This window comes from Polypterus senegalus, chromosome 6 (assembly GCF_016835505.1).
Source record: "Polypterus senegalus isolate Bchr_013 chromosome 6, ASM1683550v1, whole genome shotgun sequence".
NCBI lineage: Eukaryota > Metazoa > Chordata > Cladistia > Polypteriformes > Polypteridae > Polypterus > Polypterus senegalus.
The window spans coordinates 126,272,790-126,287,735 of record NC_053159.1 but is presented as its reverse complement, the minus strand read 5'-3'; the positions used below and the strand labels follow the sequence as shown (position 1 = coordinate 126,287,735).

General features: G+C 38.8%; 2 protein-coding genes across 3 annotated transcripts in view; both read right to left on the bottom strand.

Moving 5' to 3' along the window:
* LOC120531571 (aldehyde dehydrogenase, dimeric NADP-preferring-like) overlaps positions 1 to 6,737 on the bottom strand; it is a 48,233-nt gene extending 41,496 nt beyond the window's left edge. The window contains exons 1-3 of the mRNA XM_039757090.1: positions 6,552 to 6,737; positions 1,125 to 1,194; positions 31 to 194 (exon numbers count right to left, since the gene is read on the bottom strand). Coding sequence (XP_039613024.1) covers positions 31 to 194; positions 1,125 to 1,131 — 171 coding nt within the window. The 5' untranslated portion in view covers positions 1,132 to 1,194; positions 6,552 to 6,737. The remainder of the gene's footprint in view (positions 1 to 30; positions 195 to 1,124; positions 1,195 to 6,551) is intronic.
* A 3,238-nt stretch (positions 6,738 to 9,975) lies between these two features.
* LOC120531570 (aldehyde dehydrogenase family 3 member A2-like) overlaps positions 9,976 to 14,946 on the bottom strand; it is a 71,398-nt gene continuing 66,427 nt past the window's right edge. For both annotated transcript variants that reach the window (XM_039757087.1, XM_039757089.1), the window contains exons 10-11: positions 11,426 to 11,664; positions 9,976 to 10,996 (exon numbers count right to left, since the gene is read on the bottom strand). In XM_039757087.1, coding sequence (XP_039613021.1) covers positions 10,976 to 10,996; positions 11,426 to 11,664 — 260 coding nt within the window. In that variant the 3' untranslated portion in view covers positions 9,976 to 10,975. The remainder of the gene's footprint in view (positions 10,997 to 11,425; positions 11,665 to 14,946) is intronic.

Below are 14,946 nucleotides of genomic sequence, written 5' to 3'. Positions count from 1 at the left end.
CTTTCATTTCATTCATCGTCCCCAACTTACCCTCCCAATGTCCAGCTTGAGGGCATCAGAAATTTCTTGTTCCTTCTCCTTAATCATCCTCTGAAGAGCCTTCAGTTGCATAGCCCTGAATTTCAGAGATTTGGTTCTCCCCGTCAAAAACGCTGCTCTGGCTCGTTGCACTGCCTGCTTCTCCATTGACACAGCTTAGAGTACAAAAATAAATGAAATCAGGGTTAGAGTTAAGGTTATAAACAGATAGAGGGCACCATTCAAATGATTTTATAGTCAAATAAATGGGTGACAGCTCAAATCACAGATAATTCATCATGACGCTAACTTCGGGGAGGACAGAGAGCAGACAGAGAGTGATGTGCACTGCTTCTGAAATCTTTGGTGGTTACCTAAGCCACTGTGGATTTACTGTACTTTTACAAACTGAAGCATAAAGTGAATAAGACCTTGTCTAACCTGTCATACCCTCACCTCAATCTTCTTTCATCTGGTAGATGGATCAAACAAGACCGGGGCTGCTAGCTTTCAAAATAGTCCTAACCCACAAGCTATGAGGTGACTGAACTTTACATGCAATTTAATAAATCTAGCAAGGTATACTTCTGTGAAATTGGTGGTTTCTGGGGAGTTGGGGGATTCTGATAAGTGTTGTGCTTATGTTGTATATTGATGTAATGGTTTCATTTGTATTATCTTTATCAAACTAAACTCAATGCCAGTGGCATTTTCTGAATCTGTGTTTTCTATTATAGGACAGCAAAGTGTTCTTTGGCTGCTTTGTCCACAAAGAATGGAATGCCGGTGCCGACGTTGGGCAAACGCGCCTGCTCTCAAGCATGCTGGGTCATGTTAAGAGTCACTGCTTAACCTAGCATGTACATATTTGTTAAGGGGGGATTTTGATGTGAAAACTCCTCGTTGCAAACAGGCCAACCCAGGTCTGTAGAGCTGTGAGGCAGCAGCACTAACTACTGCACCGCTGTACCTCCCACATTAAAGGTCCACTTAAAGCCATGACAAATGAGGAGCAGCCATTTATTCCATCAAGCTCATTTATGTGGATAATAGTTGCCAGTATATTACATAGAGAAACAATAATGAATTGAACTGTAAATGCTTACCTGCCATGTTTTAGCCTGAAGAAAAGACCAGTCTGCGGTTTTTAGGTTTGCAACTGAAATTGCCGATTCCCTTTGAGACAGTAAAACAAAATGGGGGACAAATATGAATAAAATGTATTTATAATAAATACCACAATATTTTTAATGGACACATTCTGAAAATACACCTACATATAATTAGAAACCCCAATTCCAATATATTCATTTTCAAAAAAAATATGCTGCAGATGGAGGAATAATGCAAGAACTATGGATTGTCCAGTGAGACGTTTTAGGTGAATGCCCTTCAAAATGGTAGCGTCCAGTGGGAAAATTCAGGGAAACAGGGCTCCCTAAATTAGCCATTGTGAAATAATTTGATTTCACACCTCATTCAAAAAAATAATATAAAAAACAGTCAGAAATGGTACTTTGGTAGTCACATTGCACAGTATTTGGAATGATACGGCACATACTTAGTACTTAATTCACTTTTTATTTTTCATCTTTTGTAAAATATTAAAAGTAACCTTTAAATGCTTTTGGTGGAGGATGAAGCACCAGCGCACTCCCAAACCTTTCATTTTCCATCGTCCTTGTGTGATCCTATTAAGCGTAATTCAAACATTCTTGTTTAAGTAGGTGTGGGAACACACCATATTAATAATTTCAAACATTACGGAGTCAAGCCGTATGTCGCCGGCTCTCTCCTCTGTGCCCTAACAAATCAAATCTCACGTCGCTCTCATTTCACAAACAGTTTCTTGTTTGCCCGCTCCAATTTACATCTATGTGATTGGCTACTTTGGCCTTTTTGTTTGCCATTTGTTTATTAAGAAAAAAGCTACAGCTAAAGACTGACTTGTTACAGCTTTCAGTCGTAAAAAATGTCAGACAGCATTGCCAAGGGTGGTAATAGTAAGTTATGCTTTGGTAACACTGCTGGTGTTGTCTCAATGGCTTGGTGTAATCACTCATTTTAATGTTCTTGACTCACTGGAGCTTTGCTTCAAGTCTCCCATCCTCTGCCAGATTAAAAGTTTTCTTCTAAACTTGGCCATAGCAGATTAGCAGTCGGTGCACCGTAGCAGGCTTACGTGTAGCAGCGTTGGGCCCTTAGTTGGTGTCTTTTGTTATTTAAATGTCTGGTTTCTTGCTTCCCTCAAGCCGTTGTGTCTTTGTGCACTGTGTTTGTAATCCTAGTGGTCTAGCCCAGTAGGTTTCCAGCACAGTCTTGGGGAATCCCCCTGTGGCTGCCGTCCCTCCCCAAAGTTTCACAATCAGCGAGTCTTTTACTTTAATTAGCTGGTATGTTTTTGTCTTCTCTCAGGGCCCATCCACTCGACTACATTTTTATTTCAAAAACACAGACATTAATCTCTGCTTTCACCTTTTGTCCACACTGCCATGGCATTTTTAAACCCTAAATGTGGAGATATTTTTGAAAATGTTCTCCAGACCCATTTACTTCCAAAAGTTGTAATTTTGATGGATGGAAAACACAGCCTCTGATCAGGCGCTGATTTGTTTGTGCTTATTACGTAGGCCTTTCGTGATTGGATCCCACTCATCATGTCTCACTCTCTGATTGGTCACCATTCATGAATAAAAAAAAACCCAAAAAAACAGAGCAGACACAGAAGAGTTGCTTTCTAGGGCACTTGTTGTGATTCTTACCTGTATGAATTGAAATTGTGTTCTGTTCAGTCTGAATGCTGCATATACACACACTGTTTCCTTTGGAGGCTTTAGCTCTCCGGAAATGTGTACTTTTGAAATTGTGGCACATTAAGTAACTAAAAAAATATTGTAATATGACAGAAAAGGCGATATCCCTCCCATCGTGATTATGGCGGTAAAAGAATCACATGAGAAAAATATACTTTAGCTTACATTTACTGACGGTTGACGCGGTTACAGAAGGGAAGCATATGACAGACTTATCCAGGTGTGGGAGTCTGAATCTACGCAGTCTGCCATTTTTTCGGCACCAGGCTGAGAGGGTTTTCGGACGGAGGTCCGACAGCTTCAAAGGGTTTGGCTGTTGTCCAAGCCTTTTATTCTGCTCTTCTCTGGTCTCCAAACAAGGGCAGGTAAGGACTGAACTCCTCCTCCACAAAATACACAAATAGCATAATGCCTACATGCCGGTTCTCATTCTCCCAACAAGGAAAGAAGATTTTGTGCTGACAGAGGACAGAAATACTATTCTGTGTTTAGGATGACTATACAATCCTCCAGTTGTCTTTGGCTATCTAATCCAATGCTTGGTTGGCAATTCTAAATGCTGAGCCCCGTGTGCCAAACTTAGCATTCACATGTGAATGGATCCTTTGACAGTGTTGTTGCCCAGAGACAGTGACAGAAATATTAAAGAAAAATGTATTATAACACACACAAAAGGCAAATAATGTAATGTACCAGTCGTAGTAGTTTCATGATAAAGCTCGTGGCCGGCAGCGCTATTGTGCCTTCAAGGATTTCTCCACTGATATACACATACGGCCAGTGTAGGCGAACGTCAAGTTCATATGCGCTTTCGGTTGTTTTAGTGTGGACGGAGATTTTTCTGGAAATTATGTGAAAAGGCTAAAATGAACGATGCCATATTTTACATTTTTAAATGAAAACATAGTAGTGTGCACATAGCTTTATTCTGCATTCAACAGAGCAGTGTGATTTTGAAATTTCTAAGCAATTTAGAAATATTTGTATTTTTGCTACAGCTTTAAAAGTTTAAGTATTCTGTAATTTCCCCCCCGTAATTTTATTCTAATAATGAAAATTAAGAACAAGCCATGTAGAGACCAGGTCAAATAACACGGCAGTAGTGAAAGGCTGTGACTGCTGGAGCATTAGGCTCACTTATCTGCTTGGTAATAAATAATCAATTCAATAACAAGAACAACTAGAAAAGCAGAATAAAAAACAGAATGATAAAAATTCAAAGCCACCTTAAAATGGAAATGACTTAAAAAGTAAATGATCCCCATGTAACATACGTAATAAAAATTTACCAAACTTGGTTTGAAACCCCAAAACATAGAGAGAGAGAGATTGGGAGCACGTGCTGATAGCGCATTGCCACATCCACCACACGACAGACCACCTGGCTTGGGACCCGAGTGCAGCGGGTGACAAAACATAGAAACTGGGAAATAACAGCCTGCTTATTTAGACCAGAAGTCCAATTTTACAAGACCTGCAGCCAGAAGGGGTCCCCTGGATGGAGTTTGAGGACGCCCGTTCTAGTGGATAGTGCAGATGTAAGATGTCTCCTCATCTGCGATTCTACTGATGTGCTCCTTTGGACTCTCTCGAAACTCTTTGATATCACGTCCATGGATGGCCATCCAGGAGCACTTCAGTAAGTGGTACCATTTTTCTGACGTGGGTTCGAGATTACTTAAATCAGAGGAAAGAAATCCATGATGTCTCACCGTGTTAGGATTTCACACTAACTGCAATGGATTGACATAGATAGAGAAAACTCATGTGAATGCAAAAACACTAGCTTTGCACTACCAAAGACAGGGCATACTTAGGCCTACAAGAGGCATCTAACCATATCCTGGCAACACTGGGGTGCACAGCTGAACCAAAACTGGACCAAACTCAGTCAAGTTAACTGAACATACTCATCTCTGGGAACCTTGGAGGACAAAGGGCACGTGGACAGAAGAAGAAAGTGCAAACTCCACATGGGCACTAAACAAAATGAGAAATCAAGGTTGGTCCCTGGATTTGCAAGCTAACAAATCCAATTACTGTTGCCACCCTATATGCTAACTTAGCAGGAAGAACGTGACTAGGATCTATCAACTACAAAAAGGGAAAAGAATGCACAAATTCCAAAGAAAGGACTCCCTTAAACAAAAAGACCACGAGAAGAGTGGACTCTCTCATTAGGCACATTTGAAAAGAAAAGGAAAATGCCATCTCTGTGATTGAGTGACACACCAAGCCAACCTGGAACAGCACAGATTAATTGGATTGTGAGCCCTGTGACTGCTGCATTGTACTGATAAGGGTTTAGGAAGACTGCGGAAGCACTTTGATGGGATGTAGAGCCGCGTAGAGGAGTCATCAGCACTGGCAAATAATTCCAAGCATATGGGAGGAGGTCTTCATCAAACAGTGGTGTACTGTGCCAGTGGGGAAGATCACCTCCTCCTTGTAATGGCTCACCAAGCGAACACAATGGTGATAAAGTTCTAGGGGCTGAGCAGCTATATCAAAGAAAACTGAGATGGCCTTTGTCTAAAAACTCAATAGAGAGACAGGAAATGATACTGTAGGAGTGTTACTGTGATTGATGGGAATGGGGAGGCAAAATACCTGAATGAATGATTTTAAGAAATTAAAAAAAAGAATCTCAGAAGTAAGAAAATGCACATGAAGGCAGCAGGATTTGCTTCTTTTATTTCTTGTCGAACAAATAATGTTGTTGGTGATGAAATTACCAAATAATGGGGGGAAAGCAAGAAGTGTACAAAAATGTATCAACAAAGTATATGCACACAAGGAGAGGTCCTTCACCATAACTGGAGGAAGGAAACCAGGGGCCCTGGAGAAAACTCACATTAGTAAAACTAGTATGAACATTTGACATGCACTCAGAAGGCATCTCAGCAGGTAATTGAACTGAAGTACATGGCTGTGTCCTGTAAGATGGCAATGGGACCCACTGCACCAGCATGTCAATTTAAATGGCAACAGCAAGAGTTCATATTTATATATTGTACCATTTACAACATGAAATTTTCTGTGATATTTAGGATTTCAATCCTTTTGTATTTGCTGTCTCCTCTGCTGTTTTAATTGGCCCTTTCAAATGACTGCAGAGATGGCTTTCCAGTACTAAACGCCTGCTGACTTGGCAGTACCATCTGCAGTGATGTAGCGATTACTAGTAGCGCTAGTCTTTTACAAAGTGCGCCTCTCCCTTAACATCGTCTATTTAGGAAACACAATAGTAGAGATGATAGCCATGACAGAGATTACCAGAAAGTAACCAGAATTATACAGCATATCCTGAAAAAGGAAAAAAAATTAAAAGACTGCTGAGTATGCTGTTAAGTCCACAAAGTGGCGCACGCAGCCAGTTTCATTTTTCAGAAGTTGATTAAAAAAACAGAAGAAACGAGACAATGCAAGGCCAAAGGATTTCTCCTGGTGCACGCACTTTTAATACCGAGCTACGAGGGTAGTTTTATATAAGATATCATCAGGATTTTAACATCAATTAATTTCCAGAATAAAGTCGAAATTGAAACCAGCGCTGGACCGGACCATGATTATTTAAATCTTAAACGGAACAGACGGGTTTATTATATTTTTCGGGAAATAACAGTAAGGTTTTGTTATCTAAAACATCACATTAATCATTCAGCAGGTATAAAGTTACGTTACAGGTGTGAAGAATGGACAGCTTGCATCTTCACTTACCGGTTAGCGAGCAGCAGTCCAGCGAAGGTCCGTGGTTACTAAATTCCGCAGTGACACTGATGGCGACTTCGCTGGCACTCCACTCTGTTCGTCGGATGTTTAATTCCGGACCGTTACCCTAACATCGTGGACCTGCCTGCCTCACTGTTTATATAGAATTTCGTCCGACCGGCTCCTCCTACCTCTCGACAACACAGAGTTGTGTAAGTCTGTGGCGGGCGTCGCTTACTTACACGCAGCCAATCCAGCGTCTGAAATGATTACGTAGGGGAGTGTGCGCTGTGGGCAGTACGGAATTCCGTTAAGATGGTCACTTATAGTACTTTTGACTTGGATAGCAGACCTTGGTGGGAATACAAGACATGCTTAAATATGTTCTTGAACCTATCCCGAAGAAGCCGAAGTTTGCTGGGCACGAATTCAAAGGGAATACGAGTAAAACAAGCCGGCAAACACCTATACCAAATGAAAATAGACAAGCACACGGAATGAACTAACTTGTTATAGCAGACATCGGTCGCCTTTTTTGAAATTTTTGATGCTTTGATTTTTCATAAGTTTATAAATTCGCTCTTTTACTAGTGCAAACGGCACCCTCAGTTGTTATAAACGTGTGATGCTGTGTGTGTGTGTGTGTATATATACACCCACTGCATTGCATTAACCTGCTTTTGTGCCTAGTTATAAATAAAGCCTTGAATTCTGCTTTGCTGTTCGTTTTTAATTTGTTTCATTTGTGCAAGATTACATTTTTTTTTACTAAAAGGCTCCTATGCAGCAGCAGATTTATTTAAGAATGACCAGGTACTTTCATAGTTAATCTGCACTTACATGGTTGTGCTTTTACTGTATATAAAAAGCCTTTAAGCAAATAATGTGCATTTACCAAAAAATAGATAAGGAAACAAAATACATACCTGTGGTGAGTTTTTAAATGTAGGCAAAAATCAACATGCACAACTCTTTGATATGTTGGGACAGGGAAAGGAGGCGTGCAGCTAAGGAAAGACATGCCATCACAGGATGAAGTTATAACTAGTCTTCAAACATACTGGCAAGTAAAACTTTCCTGGAAAAGTATTTGACTGTGTCCTTATTTATCTATTAAACACCCACATGAAATGCAATATACAGGTGTTGGTCATAAAACTAGAATATCATGACAAAGTTAATTTATTTCAGTAATTCCATTTAAAAAGTTATATATTAGATTCATTCATTACACACAGACTGATGCATGAAAAGTATGGGCATGTACAGCACTCAATATTTAGTTGGGGCTCCTTTGGCCTGGATTACTACAGCAATGCGGCGTGGCATGGAGTCGATCAGTCTGTGGCACTGCTCAGGTGTTATGAGAGCCCATGTTGCTCCGATAGTGGCCTTCGGCTCTTCTGAATTGTTGGGTCTGGCGTATTGCATCTTCCTCTTTACAATACCCCATAGATTTTCAATGGGGTTAAGGTCAGGCGAGTTTGCTGGCCAATCAAGAACAGGGATACCATGGTCTTTAAACCAGGTACTGGTAGTTTTGGCACTTTGTGCAGGTGCCAAGTCCTGTTGGAAAATGAAATCTGCATCTCCATAAAGTTCGTCAGCAGCAGGAAGTGCTCTAAAACTTCCTGGTAGACGGCTGTGTTGACCTTGGACCTCAGAAAACACAATGGACTAACACAGCAGATGACATGGCACCCCAAACCATCACTGACTGTGGAAACTTTACACTGGACCTCAAGCAACGTGGATTCTGTGCCTCTTCTTTCTTCAAGTCAGCAGTCCGATTAGAGTGTGGCACCAGATGTCTTCAATATTGAACCTTTCACAATATTCTAATTTTCTGAGATACTGAATTTGGGACTTTCATTAGTTGTCAGTTATAATCATCAAAATGAAAAGAAATAAACATTTGAAATACATCAGTCTGTGTGTAATGAATGAATCTAATATATAAGTTTCACTTTTTAAATGGAATTACTGAAATAAATGAACTTTGTCATGATATTCTAATTTTATGACCAGCACCTGTAAATATAAACTCCACATCCATTCACTTGAACTATGGCCAACATGATGGGCTTATGGAATCATCAACCATTAAATAAATAAGTCGTTATAATAGTCATACAAGTACGTACACTTAAATTAAGGAGGATCCTTATAGGTCAGAAGGGCCTTCCTACCTGTGAAATTTCATGAGAGAGAAATGAAAGCTCTGAAATGCGCACTGGTGCGCACACCCTGAACATTTTATGATTTAACATTTTGTCATTTACTTAAACTTACATTTATCAAATCTTAACAATAAAATAGTAACCCATTTGGAAAACTTAACACAGGAAATGTGTATTAAAAAAGTCAACATATTTGTGCAAGGGTGCAACTCTTTCAACTGATCTGAAGGAAGAGCAGACTGTAGTTGTTAGCTCCTCTTCTATACAAAACGTCTTTATTTCTATGATTTAACTCTAGAAAGGCACTGTATAAAATACAGGATGTGTCCTTGTTTATGTCAGCTACTGTGTTATTTGATACAAAAAAATCAAGATTTTTTTTTTTAAACTTTCATACTTTATTAAAGAAATTCAGGTTGGAAAATTAAAAGACGATATAGAAAATAAGTAATAAGGATGACATCATTTAAAAAATATAATAATTTTTACATTTCCAGAATGAATAAGTCCACATTCTTGACCATTTCCACAGCATAAAACTAGACAAATTGCATTTTTAGTTACTTGCACTGTGATAAAGTCTGTTCCTTTAAAAAAACTCAAGTCTTTCAAACACATCAATATCTAAATTGCTTCTGTTAATCATTTAGGGAATTATCAGTTCTGATCATAAAGTCCTAAACAGACAAAGGAATGTTTGGCGCTGCATGTGACCATTAGTGGTTTAGTACAAAATAAAAATTGAAAAACAATGCTTTAGTGTAAAAATCAAAAGTAACAACATAGTGTGAGACACATCTTAGGGATTATGCCTGACGTTTAAGTGAAAGGCCTTCTTAGTAAAGCTTATCAGGCTAGCATGGTAACAACAAAGTGGACTCTGTTTCTTTATGGAATGGCCTCTGAACCAAGTTATTTATTGCATGTTATAAATGGAAAATGTCATCCTTTAATTCTCTTGAAATGTGCAAGTCAATTAAAATGAAGTCAAACAAGAGACTCCAGAGAGAGAACAATTCATTACATTAGGAAGCATTGTTCTGAAATGGAAAAAGTACAATTCACTTTTTTAACTTACATGATACTAAACTAACAGCAAGATATGAATGCAATTATTTGGAGCAAAAGGATGTAAACAATCTGGGTTTTGTGAGTTTGTAAGGTGCTAAAGCAATACAATACTGTATGTACAAGGTCTACAGTGTCCCCAGGCTTTCATTGGAGACTTACAGGTTATTAAATACCTAGAAGAGTTTTTTTTTTTTTTTACATATCACTGTTATTCAGCCTTTGCAGAATAGGTTCAGCATTAGCTTATCATTAGTTAAACTTATTGGAAATGATATTGCACATTCACCTCCTCGAGCCGAGACTAGAATGCACCCAGGATGAGACTGGGCATTTAACAGACAGTATTTCCATTTAAGCAGGTGCCACGTCTTCCTTTGGTCTTCTTTTCCCCTTTGTCTACTACTCAAACCTATCAGACTGGCATTTTCACTCTGCAGTCCACAAGTCTCAATGAACATTCATACATCACCATTTTTTCTAGCCTGTGTTTTCCTTCTTTGCAAATTTGCCCCTAATTTTGCTTAACTGAAAATATCCTACAACAATCTATTACACTGTAGCTTAGGCTGTGTATTATTATTTGCCACTCTGAAAAATTACCTAGCCATCCATAGTCAACCCAACATTTGTACCAGCTATGGCAGCCATTTGTGGGCATAGCTCACTTTCAACGTCCTACAGTACCCTGAAATTGTTCTCCTTTTGCTTCCTAAGTGTTTTAGGAAAAAAAACAAAAAAAAAAACAAAGATTGATAATGTTGTACTTATTTAAGTGACATTTTATTGTATTGTGTTATCTAAAACAAAATCAATAAAGAAATGTAAATTTATATGATGCATTTATTACACTAAAAGCACATGAGCTTAGCTGAACTACAATAGACTAGAGCAAAGGAAACTTGATCAGGCATATGTGAAATCAAGGGAAAAACGAGTGGCAAAAATCAAACATTAAATGGTGGCTCATCAACATTCAAAATATAAACTGTTTCATTATATTGCAATTACATGATCATTAACTATGGTCTCCTTCATGCTCACCATTCAGTATGTCAGACTGTGTAATAACTGATGCTATAAAATTCACTTTCATTTTACTATGTATAAAAAGTCAAGAAGATTCCAAACAACATTCATTGACGATTCTTAGATGCTTCAGCAGAAATCCAACATGTTTTTGTATTAGTCTCTCTTGAAGTAAAGCTGTAAAACAAAATTAGAGCCTATAATTGCTGGTCATCTTAAAGAGAACATAAAAAAAGAGATATTTATTAATCATACTTAAAAAAGTGCTATTTATTAAACTTTAAACAAAATCTTACTACTGCAATAACTTCAATGACGTATTTCCCATGTACAGTGGGTTCGGAAAGTATTCAGACCCTTTTACTTTCTGCACACTTTATTGTGTTGTAGATGTAAGATTTAATCTAAAACAGATGGGCACATTTTTATAACCACCAGTGCCATATCCTCCCGGATATCCATTGGAAAACTGTAAATACGCTATTTTAAATGACAACAAGAAAGTAGGTTACAAATAAAAGAGATCATCATAAGGATTTTCAAAAAGAACATGGCCCTCTAATGTGATAAAAATAAGACTACCTTTAAAATTTAAGCGATCGTTACCTGCAGGACAACAGCTCCCAAAGCAGTCATGATTGCTAACACAAACAGCTTACTGAGCCACCCCATTCGAACACGCTTGAGGATGAAGAACTTTGCCCAGTTCAGCTTCTTTCGTGAGTAGGGTGGATATCGAACAGCATTCATAGACTCCATGGACAAAGACTTGACAAGGCATGCACGAAGGTGACTAAGCCGATCAAAGCTGTGCTTTCCATGGTAGGATCCCATCCCACTGTTACCTGAAACAATGAAAAGTAGAATTTTGGGTAATTTCTTGTCTTTTTTTCTGTATTTTTTGATGTCCTTCACGTACATGGTTTAGTCTATACCTGCCCAGTTCTGGTCTGAATTCACATAAACAGCCCACTTTTGCAATTCATCTGCACATTTACAATATGCACAAAGTAAGAAAATGATGAATTAATAGTAGTAAGCCAGAGCCCTGCATTAACACCATTACCTGCATATTAGTTAATAAATGAGTGCATAAATGTAAATGATTAATTCCCCAACATTTAATTATTTGTAACCTTTTTACACAGCATTACTGTATACACTCAACTGATATGAGGATGAACTACAGTGTGAGCTTTTAGTGGGTACCCCCAAATTAGTACACTGAAAATAATAAATTCCAATTAAATTTCAGAAGGCACAGACATGCTGCTGTATATACAGGCATTACAAGGACTTTCAACTTGTTCAGAGTAGTTCTGGACATAGAAACGTCTATAAAGGTTTTTCTGCACTGCAGTCTAAAGAATACACAGAATTGATGTCAAAAGAGGTACCTACAGATTACAAAAACGAAAGGCACTATTTCTGTATCATGAGACAGTATACAGTACCTCCCCCAACATAGGTTATAAGGATGATAATGCAGTTTTCAATATTTTATTTCAAAAGAAGCACTATCCCATTACTTTTGATTAGAAGTGTCAATGTGAGGTTGGGCTCTCCATAATGATCTTTTTTTTTGGTTGTCAATTTCAAAGCAAAATGTTTTAAGTAGTGACATTAGCTTGAATTTCCATATTTTCAAACCGTTTTTTTTCTTTCTTTTTCATCATTGAAAACATACATTTATCTCCCTTAAATCAATTAAACTTGTAGTTTTTACATTTGGGTTCAGTACAATGAAAATATTTGTTGGTCGTCTCACAGGTGAAGAAACGTGTAATGACGTGGCAGGCCCCAATTCCACAAAATTCACCAGCAGACATGAGTAAATAAATGTTAACTACTGGGGATTAAGCAAGCCATTAGAGTAAAATGAAATCAGTGACAAGTTCATGGAACCAACTCAAGATGATGCATGCTTTGTGACATGCACATTGTCCTGCTGAAAGTATCAATCTGAAAACAGACAGCCTAGAGATAGAAACAGTCAACAGCAGGGTGGGATTCAAATGAAATACAAAAGTTAATAAGAGGCCTAAGGTGTGTCAAGGAAATATTGCCAATACCATTACATTACCATCACTAGCCTGTGTCATTGGCATAAATTGGGATAGACGCATGAATTCATATTTATGCCAGATTATACAATATGTACATTGTCGCAGAAATTGAAATCTATGAGACGCAGTGACGTATTCAGTTCTCCAGCTGCTCAGTTTAGGTGATCATGTGGCCACTGTAGCCATATCTACTTGTTCTTAGATAACCAGAGAGGAAATTCTGTGGCCCACCTGCTTCATGGTCCAACATACTGTGCATTCAGATATTCCTTTTTGAAAATTACTCTTGTGGTGTTGAGTGTTTGTGACCTTTTGTTTTGGACTGCCACTCATTAGATGCTCTTTGTTCATTGTCTGTAGACTATAGAGACTGGAGTAAATGAAACTCCCAAGAGAGTAACTCTTTCTGAACACCTCATCTGGTACCAACAATCATAACACAGTCAAAATTGCTCATTGTAATGTTTAGTCAACTAACTTCTATACATGTCTGCAAGCTGTATATATTATATTATAATTTAATGCTAGGGGACTCCGCCCCCTGCTCGGTTTGCTCACCAATCCCCGGAAGTGTGCACCAGCTACCGCATAGTTGAGCTGGTTGAAGGGCATCAGGACACTCCTCCATTAGAGAAAGCGATGGTATTTAAAGAGGTGATATCCAGAAGAGTATACATACAGGGTGTTGGAGGAAGACGGTTTGGTCCTTAGTTATTACAGAAAGAAAATCAGTTACTTGAGTATTTTACTACAACTGTCTACTTTAAATACCATCCAACCCGCTATATCCTAACTACAGGGTCACAGGGGTCTGCTGGAGTCAATCCCAGCCAACACAGGGCGCAAGGCAAGAAATGAACCCCGGGCAGGGCGCGCACACACACACACCAAGCACACACTAGGGACAATTTAGAATCACCAATGCACCTAACCTGCATGTCTTTGAACTGTGGGAGGAAACCGGAGCACCCAGAGGAAACCCATGCAGACACGGGGAGAACATGCAAACTCCACGCAGGGAGGACCCAGGAAGCGAACCCAGGTCTCCTAACTGTGAGGCAGCAGCGCTACCCACCATGCCACTGTGCCACCCTTTTAAACACCAATGAACTGTAAAAAAAAAAAAAAAAAGTAAAAGTAGAATAAAACATAATATTTAATTTTTAATTTATTTTTATTAACGCCTCGTCAAAAACAAAATAATTCCTCCTCGATAGCGGGGGTTGCGTTCCAGAACCCCCCACGATAGGTGAAAATCCGCGAAGTAGAAACCATATGTTTGTATGGTTATTTTTATATATTTTAAGCCTCTTTAACTCTCCCACACTGTTTATAAATATTCTCCGCACAGTTATACAGTAAACCCTCGTTTATCGCGGTTAATCCGCTCCAGACAGATAAATGAATTTCTACGAAATAGGATTCTTTAAATAAATCTAATATTTTCGCAGTTAGAGCATTTAAAACCTGTTTACGACCTTCTAAATACGTTTTTTTAACATTATTAGAGCCCTCTAGACATGAAATAACACCCTTTAGTCAAAAGTTTAAACTGTGCTCCATGACAAGACAGAGATGACAGTTCTTTCTCACAATTAAAAGAATGCAAACATATCTTCCTCTTCAAAGGAGTGCGCGCGTCAGGAGCAGAGAATGTCAGAGAGAGAGAGAGAGAGAAAAGTAAACAAGCAAAAATCAATAGGACTGTTTGGCTTTTAAGTATGGGAAGCACCTCGATAAAGCGGCCGCAATGAAGGGATCAATGTAAAGGTAGTCTTTCCGCATTTTTAGAGACACATCCGTATCTTCTAAGCAAACAGCCTCTGTGCAAACAGCCCCTCTTCTCACACCCCCTCCGTCAGGAGCACAGGATGCCAAGAGAGAGGGAGAAGGACAGAGAAAAGCAAACAATCTAAAATCAATACGGTCTGTTAGAGCTTTGAAGTGTGTGAAGCACCGTGCGGGAAGCATATCTTATATCTTTGAGTTTTATTTAATACGTAATACATGCTCTGGGTAGCTTCTCAGCCATCCGCCAATAGCGTCCCTTGTATGAAATCA